This window comes from Myxocyprinus asiaticus, chromosome 27, assembly GCF_019703515.2.
Source record: "Myxocyprinus asiaticus isolate MX2 ecotype Aquarium Trade chromosome 27, UBuf_Myxa_2, whole genome shotgun sequence".
Taxonomy (NCBI): domain Eukaryota; kingdom Metazoa; phylum Chordata; class Actinopteri; order Cypriniformes; family Catostomidae; genus Myxocyprinus; species Myxocyprinus asiaticus.
The window spans coordinates 34,702,585-34,719,261 of NC_059370.1; the positions used below are offsets into that span (position 1 = coordinate 34,702,585).

Below are 16,677 nucleotides of genomic sequence, written 5' to 3' on the forward strand. Positions count from 1 at the left end.
CTATCCTTTTAAGTAATGAGGTTATATGGTTGAGTCAAGCTTCCACTGGGTAAATATTACATTCACACCTCAGAGAGAGAGTTTTACACATTTTGACAGCATGTTGTCATTGAACCTAGTCTCCTCCCTTCTTAGAGTGAAGGAATTACTTGATCTGTTTTTCGGATGTATGTGTTTTTTCTACTCTACCAAAGAAAACCTTATTTAGGCTGAGGTGAAGATTAAGATACACTCTACCCGCCACAATATCATTTCTCTCACCCTCTTCCCCCCTTCTCTCCCTGTCCCTATTGGTCTCTGTCCTCCTTTGCCAAACCACTGTCTCTAGCTGTCTGTAACTGCTTGTGTTCCATCCAGCAATAACTACTACAATACAGAACGGGGGTTTCTACAGCCTGACAGGACAGCTTTCTCATGATCTGGAGTTAGTTCAGCGGATACTGATAAGTTCATAACCCTAACAACTGCAGAATCACATTTAAACAACTCACAATTCCAGAAGTCAGCAGAGTCGGGGCCAATCATCATGCTGCATGCAGTGCAATGCAAGAAACTAAGGAAGAAATGGGCGAAAATCATCTGGCTGCCGGTGAGAGCACACTGTCACAGTCAACGAGATGTGTCATAGAAGTTTTGGGGAGCGGTGAACAAATAGCACTCTTCAATGGTTTAAAAATGAGCACGTGAAACGGAATCGCTCTCAGGAGTTCACACAGTCACTGTGCCAAGCTCAGCAGGATGTGATTTGAGTGCGCTAACTCGAAGAAAGAGAGAACTCATGGCCAACACAAGCGTTCTCTTTTCCCACAACTTCAGCTCTACCCACATCGGTGCCAGACTACGGCTCACTGAAAATACACCTGACAGAGGCTAATGTGGAAACCATGTCATTTTTAAGCAGTGTGGAGATTTTATACGGCACATTAAGGCTTTTTGTTTACTCTTAAAATGTAACTTGTAAAAGTCCATTTACCTCAGCAGTGGCATTTTTGCAATCAGTCAAAATAGTCATTAACCAACCAACCTGCACTATATTTACCCAGAATGGCTGAGTGGTCGAAAGCATGTTACCTTCTAACCTCCTAAAACCCCCGCGTGACTGCTGTCCATTTTCCATTTCCCTTTTTGATTTGACTAATAGCACCTAATTAACAAGCAAAAAAAAAAAAAAAAATTACATTCTTGAGCAAATAGTTTTCCTAAAAATGTATGTCCACAAATGTGGACAGCGGGATTAAGTTGTTAAATGTTAAGTAATTTCAAGATATAGAAAGTCAGATTTTTTTTCATCAAACAGTTTATTATGTGTCCAGGAGTGTTGGTTAATAATGTTTTTGAGACATTATAGACATTACAGCTGATTTTCTATGAAGCTGAATAAATAATTCTGATTAAAAGTAATAGCGAGCATCATCAAATCACTGCCAACCATGTTAAAATAAAATTTAGCATTATAAAATCTATGTACTGATTATCAATGTCCCATGTCTGCCAATCATGTTGAGTGGTCCAAACGTCATCTACAGCATGAAGCTAAACTTTTGACTAGATGTTAGAAGTGAATGCACTAGGCTGCATAGGAATGCTATAGGATGCTCCCTTGCTCCCTAATTAGTGAATGACTTAACCTCCAGTGTGCTGTCTGTCTTCACTGGTCTCAGAACAGTCTCAGAACATAACTCTGTATACAGCCTCTGAAAGCAACATTTTGGATGAACCCATTCATTCTCAGTGTGATAATGCACAGTGAATGTAGGATTGTTTATGGAATGTTAGTCCTATCGTCCACGTAAGTAGACATTGTGTTTAACAGCATATAGTTTTGCGATAAATTGCTGCAAGTTTTAAAATGGCATATCGGATGGAACTAGAGACTCTACTCTTTTGACTCAAACAGGTTTTAATGTGAAAACTTAAGATGGTTTCTTACCAGATGTAGTTTTGTTGCCATTTCTCTGAAAGACAAACTCGGCTGAGATTGGCACCATGTTGTTTTGTCACATGACTCGGTGCGCTAAAACCTTAACCCTTTAATGACAGCCTAAAATCTCCTGATCATTTGGTTTTAAAAAAATTTAATTAAGCATAGTCTATAGCAGGGCACAGATGGGTTATCACTAGCATGCAAGCAACAGCGACAAAGGAGCAGGCTATTTTATATGAAGCACCTGCATTCCAATCTACATCTTGATGTAATCCTTCTGCATGATCACGCAGCGTGATTTCATCAGCTGAATGGGAGCTTAAACACTATTAAAGTGTGACGAGACTCACGCTGCACGTGCAAGCCATTTGCGCATCACAAGCCGATCAACTATTCAGCCCTTTATGGTGAATCGCACCTGCAAAATCCTAAAACTTTATTTCCAGGTTTAATTTATATTTTGAATAATTTATATTTTGCCATGTGTGTTTTTTGAATCCCACGATGTGCGTTTATGTTTTCTCTTTTAATCGTTTAATGTAATTTCAGTGTGACCATGGTTTAAGGAGGGTGTACCTGTATGCTGGTTTGGAAATCTCAAGGATTAATAGTGGTGTTTTCCTTATTACATGACGTGTTGTTCTGAAAGCAAAAAGAAACAAATTAAACATGGAATGTATGTCATCCGTGCAGACTGACCGGAGCAAAGTATGTGCGTTTTCTCACGCAATTAACCAAAAGTGATGAGTCTCATCACATTTTAGCTTTTTGTTTAGCCTCCCATTCAGCTCATGAAAACACGCTGCATGATCATGAGGAAGGATTACATCAAGATGTAGATTGGAATGCAGGTGCGGAATTTATATAAATAAAATAGTCTACTCCTCTCTCGCCATTGCTGGCGTGCCAGTGATTACCCTTCTGCATGCCAATGCTGGCACGTGTGCCAAAGGTTGCCATCCCCTGGTCTATAGCAAAGCCAAAACGTAATGTCCACGCATGTGGACGCGGGGTCTCACGAGGTTAAATGTGAATTTAAATGGGATGGTTATCCAAAAATTTTAACTGTCATCATTTAACCTCCAAACTCGTATTATTTTATTTCCTGGAACACTAAAGGAGATGGTAAGTCTCCTTGTGTTGTTCCAGTGAACTGTTGTTTTATAAGTGGTAAACCTGTACTGTCTCTTTGTTTTCTCTCAGTGTGGAGTCAGTGAATGATGGACTTTTCCATATGGTGGAGGTGCTGATCCAGAATCAGACCCTGAGCTTGGTGGTGGATCAAGGGGCACCTAAAAGCCTGGGGAAACTCCCTCGCCCTCCTTCAGTGGATCTCAATACACAGCTTTATATTGGTGGTAAGGTCAAAGATCCTCTTAATGTGTATCTAAACTAAACTGAATTTCAGAAGTTTCAAAGCATTTCAAAGCTATTCCTGTGGATCATGGCTCTAGCAACACCACAGTTATTGGTTTGATTCCCAGGGAACATACATTCTGATAAAATGAAAACATTAATTGCGCTTTAAGCATCTTTGAATGAAAGAGACTACCAAACAAATAAAGATATAAAATATGATAATGCTCTCAATAAAAGAGATCCTACTAATAGTATTTTATATTAATTTCATAATGAAGAAGCTCAAATCCCCTTACCGACTGTGTAAAGGTGTATAGGTGTCTGTATAAAATGCGTTTGAATTGATGATGATTGCAAAGTAAAGACTGCATATTGATTGTAATTGTATTATATGTTATTTTTCTACACTTGAATATAATACATGTATATTTGTTTATTTTTTAGGTGTGCCCTCTATAATTGGCACTGCAGGTCTGCGACTGGGTCCAGATCGTCCGTTCCAGTCCTTTAATGGCTGCATCAATAATGTACGGCTCAACGGGGAGCTGCAGGACCTGGGTAGTGGACTGGCAGGGGTAGAGGGCATCCTCCCAGGCTGTCACTCCTGTAGAGTTTGTGCTCAAGGTGCCTGCAGACAGAGAGAAGCAGGCGTGACCTGCGAGTGTCCCACTGGCCACAGCGGCCCACTGTGTGAACAGAGGAATTCTCAGAGACCCTGCCAGAGCAACAGGTACACAAACAAACACACACAAAAACAGCTCTATTGACACAAAATATATACAGTACTATATACACTATATTCCAAATATAACACCCATTCACTTTAAAATTGAACTGAAACACTCTGTGTTATAACTGTTATACCTGAACATTTAGCACAGAGTAAGGCTCTCTTTCTCCTTTGCAGGTGTTTGCATGGTGTGTGTGTACCAAAGGGCTCCTCCTACAGTTGTACATGCGCAGAAGGATACTCAGGTCAGTACTGTGAGAAGCGAGAAGAGCCAGCTGCCTGCAGAGGGCAGCACTGTGCGAATGGGCAGTGCAGAGTGACGGAGAGTGGAGAACCGGTGTGCCACTGCCAGCCTGGATATACCGGGCTGACCTGTGAAACAGGTGAGACAGCTTAACATTTTAATAATATAATACTTATTATGATTGCATATAACGAATGGAACACCTGTTACTTGGCATACGTTCCAGAACAGTAAATCAGTAATGTCAACATCTGTATTAATGTATTATATTGATGCTTTATCTGTTGCCTTGTCCTCTGTTCCTCACAGAGCTGACGTGCCAAGGGGAGATGGTTCGAGAGCTACTCAAGCGTCAAATGGGTCATAAAAGCTGCACCTCCACCAGTAAAATCCCACGGGTGGAGTGTCCTCATGCCTGCCACTCGGGCCTCTGCTGCGCCCCCACCAAAAGCCGGAGACGGAAGATCGGCTTCAAGTGCTCGGATGGATCTTCCTTTTCCGAAGAGATGGAGACCACCGTGGAGTGCGGCTGCACAAAGTGCCCATTGTAATAATAGCCTCAATCCCAAACCACAAGAAGATGGAGCGGAAAAGAAAATATATTGTAAAATAAACAAAACACAAATAGAACTTATTTTTATTAAGGGGTGCTTTTTTAAGGAAGAGACTGTTTTTATGATGTTGCTTATGTGTCATATGAAAAGTAATTTTGTATCATTGAACAAAAACCACACAGATTAACATTCCTGAAAATATATGAATTATATAAATATGTATAAATCTATATAAGAACTAACCTTCAGAATTTATTTGGTATTTGTGTTGCATGTCTATTGTGAAGTGAGAGAGCGGAGAGACACTTGGGCACAAGCAGGTGGGCACAAGACTGAAATGAGCCCATGAAGCCAATCAGGGGAGGAAAAACCATAGACTCTGGTGAGCCTACTTCCTGTGCCCTGGCGGTGACATATGATCTGCTTCCTAACCCACCTGCCTTGTAATGGACCTCAATGAGTTTACCTGCAGAATCCAAGGATTTGAGCCGTAATCCACAAAGCTTCCAGTGGAATGCGGTGTTACTTATGTGCTCTACGGATCACTTTAGTGTTTTTTTGTGGTTGTTGTTTGCTTTTGCCCATCCCAGAGAGGAGAAGCTACTGGTTTAAAGGCTGCAACTCTGAGTTTGAATCTTTTTGCATGACTGCATGGAAAAGTGAAATGTGAACTTGTAAGTAAAGGCAGTAAAGCTATTGTAGGAACTATGATAGTTCACCTGCTGTCTACCTGTTTTAACTTGTACAGTTGCAAAATCCAAATGCATTTCCCATGATTACAGTGTCGGCAGGTGATACATGTGACCGCATCTCTAGTGCAAAGCACTTCATACTGACATAGTATTCCATTCATAACCGGCCTTTACTAAAATATTAAATGCAAATATATTACACCCATTACTACTGTATTGTTTTATATATACCCATTGTTTTGTTTATTTGTTTTGTTGCTGTTATTTTTATTTTCGAGAAGTAACACTTTATAGATGTCTTAAAGCAATAGAGAGAGAGATAGAGAGAGCAAGAGGTCTATAGGATTTCCAAAAGAAATTAAGCAGTGTTAATGAATATTCAGCCTCATTTTGTCTCACCTCGTTTCGTCACATACTGTTAAATAAGGTACAAGCAGAAATAGGAATCCCCAGTGCAAGATGTTATGTTAGCACCTCTAATCAGAAGATTGGTGGTTTTAAGTTGTGTTTTCGAATAATATTTAGTTAAATATGAATTAGAGAGTGATAATTACTTACAGTGAATGTTGAATTAAACTTGTAATGAAATACGGGATGGATTTTTTTTGTGTGTGATTCTTTTTTGTGCCCCAATATGAAACTTGGATAAAATTACACCTTTAAAGAATGAAGTCTATCATACAGGCACCTTTAAAGTGATAGTTCACCCAAACAGCCCCAGTCATCATTCACTTTCATTGCATCTTTTTTGTTTGTTTGTTTGTTTGTTTTTTCTCCAAGAAACAATGAAAGTAAATGGTAACAGAAGCTATGATTCTGCCAAGCATCTCTCTTTGTGTTCTATGGAAGAAAGTAATATAGGTTACAAACATGGCCGGGGGGGGCGTATTATATGGAAAGGATGTCCAGCGATGTTATTGGCTGTAGTGAAAGTCATAGGAATTCAAACGAGTGCAGTCGCACGATATCATACGAATTAGCCAAATTCAGAAAAGTCGTTCGAATCCTGATGATTTCACCATGAGAGTGTGTTGGAAATTCTTTGCTGCTGGACCTCCAGCAGGATCATGCAGATTTCCATTGAGATGACTGTAATGTTTCTGAGGCCAATCCTTAAAGGGATAGTTCAGCCAAAAATGAATATTCTGTCATAATTTACTCACCCTCATGTCACTCCAAACCTGTATGGATTTTGTTCTTCTGTGGAACACAAAAGAAGATATTTTGAAAGTGTCCCAGTGTTTTTTGTTTTTTTTGTCCACACACTGAAAGTCAGTGGGGTCCAGTGTGGTTTTAGACCCCACTGACTTTCATTGTATGGACAAAAACAGTAGAAACATTCTTCATAATATCTTCTTTTGTGAGTAAATGGTGATAGAATATTCATTTTTGGGTGAACAATAACTTTAAGTAAATCATGACAGAATTCACTCTTTTGGGTGAACTAGCCCTTTATAATCTGTGTAAAGAGAAGATGCATTTAGTAGTGTAGTCCACTAGATGACAGTAGTTTGTTTTTAATGTCAATGACTCATACAGGCACTAAGGGGTTTTTGCCTGGATACCATTCATCATTTTGGTTAGGGTTTGGCCTTGTCTGATAAGCATACAATGGAAGGCTCCAATAACAGCCATGTTCTTGAGCCACAATAGGTGATTCTTTCCATACTTATGTTTTTAATTACTATTTCTATGCATTTAGTGAACTGAGATGTTTTTATCATAGCACACCAACCACAAAACATGTGTGACCTTTTTGAATAACTTGATCCACATCTTTTCTCTCAAGGTTAATGAAAACGGGTAAACTGCAAATCACTCTATGCAGAGCTCTGGGAAATCACAGTTAAAGTGAAGGTCAGGATGACCTACTAGTTCTGTTATCTCTCTTAGTAATCCACAGGAAAAGAGTGATTTTAATAGCATTCAGATTAAATGGAAAGCATCCCAAATTACCCAGAACAATGTAGCAGTAATACCCAGCTGCATTGAGCGCTTGCGGCGTGATACATCCACTTATTTATTGAAGGGGCTAATCTTTCCATAAGTCTAGTCCCCGTGAGAGTCTGTGTTTACAAAAGGATGGATCTGCGCCTCTTTCATGCCATTCAAATCCTTTCAAGTGCACAGTCATTATGTTCAGTAGCTTGCCTCTTAACCCTGATTCCCTCACATGCAGCTCTTCCTCCTGTGAGTGGAAGAGTAAAGTAAGAGTAACAGTTTGAAGAGGTAAACTGTTGGGGCATGTCACATTATTGAGGCAGTATAATGCTTACAATTCCTCCGCATTAGCCACACATTGCGGTTATATGAGGAAGAGCTGCATAGGCAGAAGAAGGGTGGAAATTGCCTCATAGTTCAAACACAGATGTACTGTAGGAAATGAATGGAAATACTTTTAAAGATGTGCCAAGAACTAACTCCAGGCCTGTTTGCATACATCCTGAAATTCCTAGCTGTTTTTCTTCTGATATTTACTTATTGTTGAGTTAAATTTCAAAATAACTGTCATATTTTTCATTTTTCCGAGGAAATGACATTTTTTCATAAGATGAGGCTATCTTGACCACATTGGATGTGATAGTGCAGTATGGCATTGACAGATAGCATGACACTGTGTGAAAGAAAGTTCCCAACACACAGCTGCTTATAATCCTGCTGATATAACAGACAGATGGTGCCCAATTGCAGGGCAGCTACCTGCCAGAACGTTTTGCACTGTCAAACAGAATATACTTTACAGTGTTGTATAAAGTATCCATATGTCATACTTGAGTAAAAGTAAAGATACCTTTATGGAAATGGACTCAAGTAAAAGTTAAAGTAGCTCATGAGAAAACGACTTAAGTAAAAGTATTAAAGTAACTGATATTAAATTTACAAGTATCAAAAGTACAAGTAAATTGCATAAATTACTGAACAGTTCATTAAACCCATGGCAGTTTATTTGATTGGTGGTGCTCATCATTTACTTTTTTTACCCTCATGTCATCCCAGATGTGTATGACTTTCTTTCAGATTCTGATTTTTAGAAGAATATTTCAGCTCTGTATGTCAATTCAATGCAAGTGAATGGTGGCCAGATATTTCAAGCTACAAAAAGCACATTAAGAGAGCATAAAGTTATCCATACTACTACAGTGGTTAAATCCATGTCTTCTGAAGTGATTCAGTTGGTTATGGGTGAGAACTTGCCATTGCAATCTCAAGGCACGATCATGATTTCAAGCTTGATTTCACTTTCTAGTGCTTGACGCATGCGCAGAGCCCTAGATGGCACTATAGGAAGTGTAATCAAGCTTGAAATCCTGATCACCAAGGAGACTGCTAATGTCAAGATTTATAGTCCAAAAAGGAGTTTTTGGTCTATTGTCACCCAAAGCAAATTGGATCCGTTCAGAAGATATTGGTGAAACCACTGGAGTCTTATGGATTACTCTTATGCTGCATTTATGTGCATTTTGGAGCTTCAAAGGTCTGGCCACCATTCACTTGCATTGAACTGACCTACATAACAGCAATATTCTTCTGAAAATCGTTTGTGTTCTGCAGAAGGAAAAAAAAAAAAGAAAGTCATACACATCTTGGATCGAATGAGGGTGAGAAAATTATTAGAAAAATTATCCAGAAAATCCTAGTTACCACATACTGTAGTATAAAGCAAATATAACACTTTAGCAACCACCAGAAAACTAGTTTTGCTCAGGCAAAGACCATTCACATCTTCATAAAATATAAAAATAAATATTGTTGGACATTTTCATGAGCGCTGGTACAGTAATTATTCATACACATCGCACCTTGGTTAAATGTAAAATGTGAATGCGTGTGATTGACTTTTATATGAACAGGTCTCCTGGAAAGGCAGTATTCCCTTTTTCAATACAGCCCCATCAACCGCTGTCCTTTTTTAATAAACAGCCATCATAATAAAACCCCAAAATATATTTTTGTCTCCTGTGTTGTTTCTTTACAACCACCAGCTACAAGAGTAATTTAGACTAGTTGTTCTAAACTGTTTTGCTTCAGGACCTAGATTTTACATTAGACGTCAAGTGGTGACCCAACACCATATCAAAATTGCATATCATACAAAATTTGTATGGTTTTAAGTTCTCTTTGGCCAATAATTTAGCAAATTAAACACATTGTGGTTGGCACAAACCATGGTTTTTCTTGCTGATGAACCCTTATGGGTCTTATTTTCTTTTACTGTAGCTTGAATAGTTTTGTTCATGGTTTTCAACGATGAGGGGATGTCATGCCACCTGTCCTTGTTGGCATCTGTGTAATTTGTCTAGCTTTTACCAAGTGACTGATGAATTTGCAGCAACATACCATAAAATATGACTGGACATACAGCCTTTCACATCATTGACAAAATAAGTGTTTGTTTTTTTTCCACCCTTATGAAAGTTGATAAGGCTGTTTATTTTGCTTTCCTAATCAGGATTATTTGGTGAGTTGCATTTTAGCATTTGCATTTAGCATTGTTTTTCTCTATCTGAAACCCTATTAAAACATGACTGTCTCATTTTTGGGTCATCAGAATCAGAATGAGCTTTATTGCCAAGTATGCTTACACATACAAGGAATTTGTCATGGTGACAGGAGCTTCCAGTACACAACAATACAAAAACAGCAACAAGACATTTAAAAAATAATTACAATTGAATAAAAAATAAATATTGAAAAGAAAAAAGTATATATAGAATACACAATAGACAATATATATATATATATATATATATATATATATATATATATATATATATATATATATATATACACATACACTACTGGTCAAAAGTTTTGAAACACTCATTCTTTATTATAATTTTTTATTTATTTATTTATTTATTTATTTTTTTTACATTTTAGAATAATAGTAAAGTCATTAAAACTATGGAATAACATAAATGGAACTATGGGAATTATGTTGTGACCAAACAAAATCCAAAATAAATCAAAACTGTGTTATATTTTAGCAACATCAAAGTAGTCACCCTTTACCTAGAATTTGCAGACATGTACTCTTGACATTTTCTGAACCAACATCTTGAGGTATCACCCTGTGATGCTTTTTAAACAGTATTGAAGGAGTTCCCATCTATGTTGGGCACTTATTAGCTGCTTTTCTTTATTATTTGGTCCAAGTCATCAATTTCAAAAACTTTTTTTTATTATTACATTTTAGTTTTATAATGAAATAAATTAATATGGTGGCACAATTATATTTTTGTCTACAAAACGAATTTCAAACATTTAATCATATGCCTTCAAATCAAAAGATTTTTAATATCATGAGAAACATTTCAGTCACGTGTTTCAAAACTTTTGACCGGTAGTGTATATACACACACATACACATATATATACATACATATACATACACACACACACACGCATACATATATATGAATATGCACACACATACGTAGTGCAAATCTAAATACAAATCAGTTATATACAGTGCAAGGGAATGTAATGGCAGAAGAGGTAGGATGTATTGAATAATATAAAAAGACTAAGCTGTGTATTGCACATTAATTATTGCTCAAAGGGGCAGTTTTATCTGTTCATGAGATTGAATGACCCGCCACTTGAGAGATTTAGACGGTTTAGAAATTGCTTAGACTGCAAGAATGCGAAAATGGAAGTGATTTAGACTTCTTGTGTGGAGTTACAGTGCATCCTGAAAGTATTCACAGCGCTTCACTTTTTCCACATTTTGTTATGTTACAGCCTTATTCCAAAATGGATTAAATTCATTATTTTCCTCAAAATTCTACAAACAATACCCCATAATGACAACGTGAAAGAAGTTTGTTTGAAATCTTTGCAAATTTATTAAAAATAAAAAACGAAAAAAAATCACATGTACATAAGTATTCACAGCCTTTGCTCAATACTTTGTTGAAGCACCTTTGGCACCAATTACAGCCTCAAGTCTTTTTGAGTGTGATGCTACAAGCTTGGCACACCTATTTTTTGGGCAGTTTCTCCCATTCTTCTTTGCAGGACCTCTCAAGCTCCATCTGGTTGGATGGGGAGCGTCAGTGCCCAGCCATTTTCAGATCTCGCCAGAGATGTTCAATCGGGTTCAAGTCTTGACTCTGGCTGGGCCACTCAAGGACATTTACAGAGTTGTCCCGGAGCCACTCCTTTGTTATCTTGGCTGTGTGCTTAGGGTCGTTGTCCTGTTGGAAGATGAACCTTCGCCCCAGTATGAGGTCCAGAGCGCTCTGGAGCAGGTTTTCATCAAGGATGTCTCTGTATATTGCTGCATTCATCTTTCCCTCGATCCTGACTAGTCTCCCAGTTCCTGCCGCTGAAAAACATCCCCACAGCATGATGCTGCCACCACCATGCTTCACTGAAGGGATGGTATTGGCCAGGTGACGAGCAGTGCCTGGTTTCCTCCAGACATTACGCTTGCTGTTCAGGCCAAAGAGTTCAATCTTTGTTTCATCAGACCAGAGAATTTTGTTTCTCATGGTCTGAGAGTCCTCCAGGCGGGCTGTCATGTGCCTTTTACTGAGGAGTGGTTTCTGTCTGGCCACTCTACCATACAGGCCTGATTGGTGGAGTGCTGCAGAGATGGTTGTTCTTCTGGAAGGTTCTCCTCTCTCCACAAAGAAATGCTGGAGCGCTGTCAGAGTGACCATCAGGTTCTTGGTCACCTCCCTGACTAAGGCCCTTCTCCCCCGATCGCTCAGTTTGCCCAGGCGGCCAGCTCTAGGAAGAGTCCTGGTGGTTCCAAACTTCTTCCATTTACGGATGATGGAGGCCACTGTGCTCATTGGGACCTTCAATGCTGCAGAAATTTTTATGTACTCTTCCCCAGATCTGTGCCTCGATACAATCCTGTCTCAGAGATCTACAGACAATTCCTTGGACTTCATGGCTTGGTTTGTGCTCTGACATGCACTGTTAACTGTGGGACCTTATATAGATAGGTGTGTGCCTTTCCAAATCATGTCCAATCAACTGAATTTATCACAAGTGGACTCCAAATCAAGTTGTAGAAACATCTCAAGGATGATCAGTGGAAACAGGATGCACCTGAGCTCAATTTTGTGTGTCATGGCAAAGGCTGTGAATACTTATGTACATGTGATTTTTTTTTTTTTTTGATTTTTTTTTTTTAATAAATTTGCAAAGATTTCAAACAAACTTCTTTCACATTGTAATTATGGGGTATTGTTTGTAGAATTTTGAGGAAAATAATGAATTTAATCAATTTTGGAATAAGGCTATAACATAACAAAATGTGGAAAAAGTGAAGCGCTGTGAATACTTTCCGGATGCACTGTACTTGTGAAAAACAATCAGACAAATTGTCTTGATGGACATGAACTTGGAAAGTGGGCCTCAAAGTTTTCTAATTGAAACCCAAGTAAGACCGAGCTGTCCCAGCGGAGTTAAGCTCACCTGCCTGCAGACAGTTTGCTGTGAAGACACCTAATCACATCCCCACAGAACACCATCTGCCCTTTTCTGCTCCTCAGTCACCAACCCACCTGCTGTCCGTCAATCTCACAGTCCAGCGCACAACGCCTGGGCATCACTGTGCAACGCAAGCTTAATTTTCCTGGAGATTTGGGTCTGGGAAGAAGTAACGTCCTTGACTGCAAAGTAAACATGTCAGCAGAGAGTACTTTTCAACAGTCTGATTGTGCTGGATGACAGCACTTTGTTCTGGGCAATTCATCATTCATTCACAGCTCCCGGTCAGTGATGAAACACTTGAGTTGGTGTTCAAAGTCAGTGAGAGGTCATGGGGAGAATTCTTTGTTTAAGGAGGAAATCCCACAGTGATATAATAGACAATTTGAGCATGTGATCTATTGGGTCATTTGATGCCATTGTAAACAGCCAGTCCTTCTCACAACCTGTAATGAACTATGGAAAAAGCACCAGGAATTTCGTTTAGGCAGTTTCTGTCTAAAATGTTTTGTGTGAAAATCCCAAGAGATCAGCAGTTACAGAAATATTCAAACCAGCACATCTGGCACCAACAATCATCCATGTGATTATCTAATCAGCCAATCGTGTGGCAGCAGTGCAGTGCATAAAATCATGAAGATAAGGGTCAGGAGCTTCAGTTAATGTTCACATCATCCATCAGAATGGGGAAAAAATGTGATCTCAGTGATTTGGACCGTGGCATGATTGTTGGTGCCAGACGGGCTGGTTTGAGTATTTCTGTAACTTCTGATCTCCTGGGATTTTCATGCACAACAGTCTCTAGAATTTACTCTGAATGGTGCCTAAAACAAAAAACATCCAGTGAGCAGCAGTTCTGTGGATGGAAATGCCTTGTTGATGAGAGAGGTCAATAGAGAATGGCCAGACTGGTTCGAACTGACAAAGTCTATGGTAACTCAGATAACCACAATGTACAATTGTGGTGAGAAGGATAGCATCTCGGAATGCTATTCTGAGATGCGGGTTGGCGCTGTTTTGGCCGCAAGAGTGCAACCTAAACAATATTAGGCAGGTGGTTTTAATGTTGTGGCTGATCGGTCACAACATATAAATTAATATTATAAATTAACTTATTAATATTCCAGGTTCAGTACTAGTTAAGATCAGTCAACAGTATTTGTCCATCACAGCAAGAAGGTCCCGGGTTCGAGTCCTGGCTCAACTGGGCCTTTCTGTATGGAATTTGCATGATATCCCCCTGTAATAATAAGCTAAGGCTATTATTAAACATTTTTGCTAAATATTTTGTATGTAACAGGGCTTTAAAAGAGAAATGTCATGAGTTATTTCTTTTTTTTCAGTTATAATGTGTGATTTATAACAGTATAAGGCACACCGGAACTGGATGATACTACTATTCAGTCAGTTATAGGGCTGAAACGATTAGTCGATGTTATCGAAACTGCACCCGGCTGAGGTACACTCTGTTGTGGGGAAGCTCATCCCTCGAGTGCGCGCGCTTAATGCAGCTAGATTATAACGTGATGGCAACTTATTGAATCATAATATATGTCACTGTGCATTTCTTATCGTGAAGAAAATTGGCAAAATACAGCTTTATTAATAAGACAGAATTTGTTTTTTTGTGAGTTAAAGATGGATTGAAGTGAACAGAAAGGTGAGAGGGTAGTCTTCGCCCCATTATACACTGCAAAAAAATAAATGTTTTATTTGTTTTTGTTTTGGCTTGTTTTCCAATATAAATATCTAAAACTCCTTTAAAACAACATACATTTACTTCAGCAGCTATATTGTAGAATATATATATATATATATATATATATATATATATATATATATATATATATATATTCTACAATCTCTCTATCTTATATGCTGCTTCTCACCTGAGAAGCAGTATATAAGATATTTAGACTTGCTTTTAGAGAACAGATCTTGAATATAAGTATATTTTGTCTTTACTGCACTCACAGAAGTATAACCAAGTGAAAAAATACACTTATATACAAAATACACTTATATTTAAGATACATTCTCTTAAAGCAAGTCTAAATATCTTATATGTTACTTCTCAAGTAAATGTATCTTGTTTTAAGGATTTTTAGACAATTTTAAATAGAAAAAAGACAAAAACACTTGATAACAATAGGATTTTTTGTAGTGAAATTTTTACTGAATTAAACATAATAAAAAGTATTTTTTCCCTTTAATTCAGTGAATGTCATTTAGAGGTAGATTTTGTCCTCTTTATTGTTAGCAAGCACGTTTAATACAACCTTTAAGTCGGGGCACAAGCTGAATAGTCGTTTTAGAGCTTATTAATCGTTGCAATAATCGCCTGAATAGTCGAATAATCGTTCTAATAATCGTTAGATTAGTCGATTATCAAAATAATCGTTAGTTGCAGCCCTAGTCAGTTAATTACTCAAATTATACAAATGTACATTCCAAACTTATTGTGACAGTTGAAATGTAGCACTTATAGGGTCTGAGTGTCAATACTGATAAGTAACTATTAACTATGAAAGAGAGAGAGACGCCTTCTACTCTGCCCACAAGAAGCTCATCTTCTCTTTTGAAACCCTGTGCACACATTTGTTACTTGGCCTATATTTTGGCGAATTGAACTATGGTTATGTGCAGTATAGCACAAACCAGATAAGCCATTTAAAATCTCTGACCAAATATAGCAGATCATTAATACTCACCGAGCAGATCTATTCATCAAGGCATTCATACATCACCACAATACCTGTAAAAGCCTGTGTGGTGATGGGGGCGTGGCCGTGTGTCTGTCTGCGGGAGAGAGAGAGCGGTAAGGCTTGTGTTTGTGTATGAGTGAGTGAGAGAGAGAGAGACTACTTAGCCACTGAGTGCCTTTTTGTCTCCCTCCGCCATCACTACAAAAAGAAACAGGTGTTAGAGATAATGATAACCCAGGTGACCATCCTTACCGCTCTCTCTCACCGGCAGACAGACACACGACCACGCCCCCATCACCACAGCCTGTGTGGACATATCCCCAACAGGCTGATGATATTAACAGTCCTAATGCCAAAATACTACAGTATTTGCTGAAAGACATATAGCTGCTTCATCTCTCATTACCTTTCTTAACTGTATAGCTGTTGGTGAAAGAAGTGTAGAAAACATCCACTTAATTAGAAATATTCTGCTTCTTTTGAAGGTCACATGCATGAGAACTTTAACACAGTAAAGGGTTTCAATCCATGTCACATGACACAGCATAATGCATCTAGATGTAATTACAGGAGTTCAGGTCCTTGAATATTTGTCTTAATGACCACTGCAGTGTGGAGATCTAGGTTGTATGGTGCCTTGGGCAAAACCCGCTTCAACATGCCCCCAAAGTTGTTGACGCCCTGGGCAACTGCACATGTCGCCCATGCCTAAATCTGCTACAATTGTATAGATCAGTGTGAGAAAAAAAAACATTCTGATTAAAAAAATTCTATTTAACATTGCGTTCGTGTTTGAAAAATGCAGGTCTCTAATTTTCTCTAATGAATAAAGGGCAACCCTTTCTTCAACTGACCTTTTGCTGACATTATCATCTTGACTGAGCCGTAGGGTGCTGGCTGTCAGTAGTTAGAGGAGATCTGAGGAACGTTTGGCAACAGGTATGACCCTTACTCAAGGATACAATACCCTCTCTTTGTGCGTGACCTCGAGGCACACATCCCCTTTGCTGATTATTAGTT

The 16,677-nt window shown here is 38.5% G+C and overlaps 1 protein-coding gene across 2 annotated transcripts in view; it reads left to right on the forward strand.

Moving 5' to 3' along the window:
* Positions 1-6,091, forward strand: part of LOC127418211 (slit homolog 3 protein-like) — a 235,366-nt gene extending 229,275 nt beyond the window's left edge. The window contains exons 34-38 of one of the 2 annotated variants that reach the window (XR_007893387.1): positions 3,128-3,282; positions 3,728-4,013; positions 4,191-4,396; positions 4,567-4,861; positions 5,099-6,091. Coding sequence is in view for 1 of the 2 variants with exons in the window: in XM_051658665.1 (XP_051514625.1) it covers positions 3,128-3,282; positions 3,728-4,013; positions 4,191-4,396; positions 4,567-4,808 (889 nt within the window). In the remaining variant the exon portion in view is untranslated. Of the gene's footprint in view, positions 1-3,127; positions 3,283-3,727; positions 4,014-4,190; positions 4,397-4,566 lie in introns of both variants that reach the window. The other variant, XM_051658665.1, reaches the window with a different exon arrangement.
* The last annotated feature ends 10,586 nt before the right edge of the window (positions 6,092-16,677 follow it).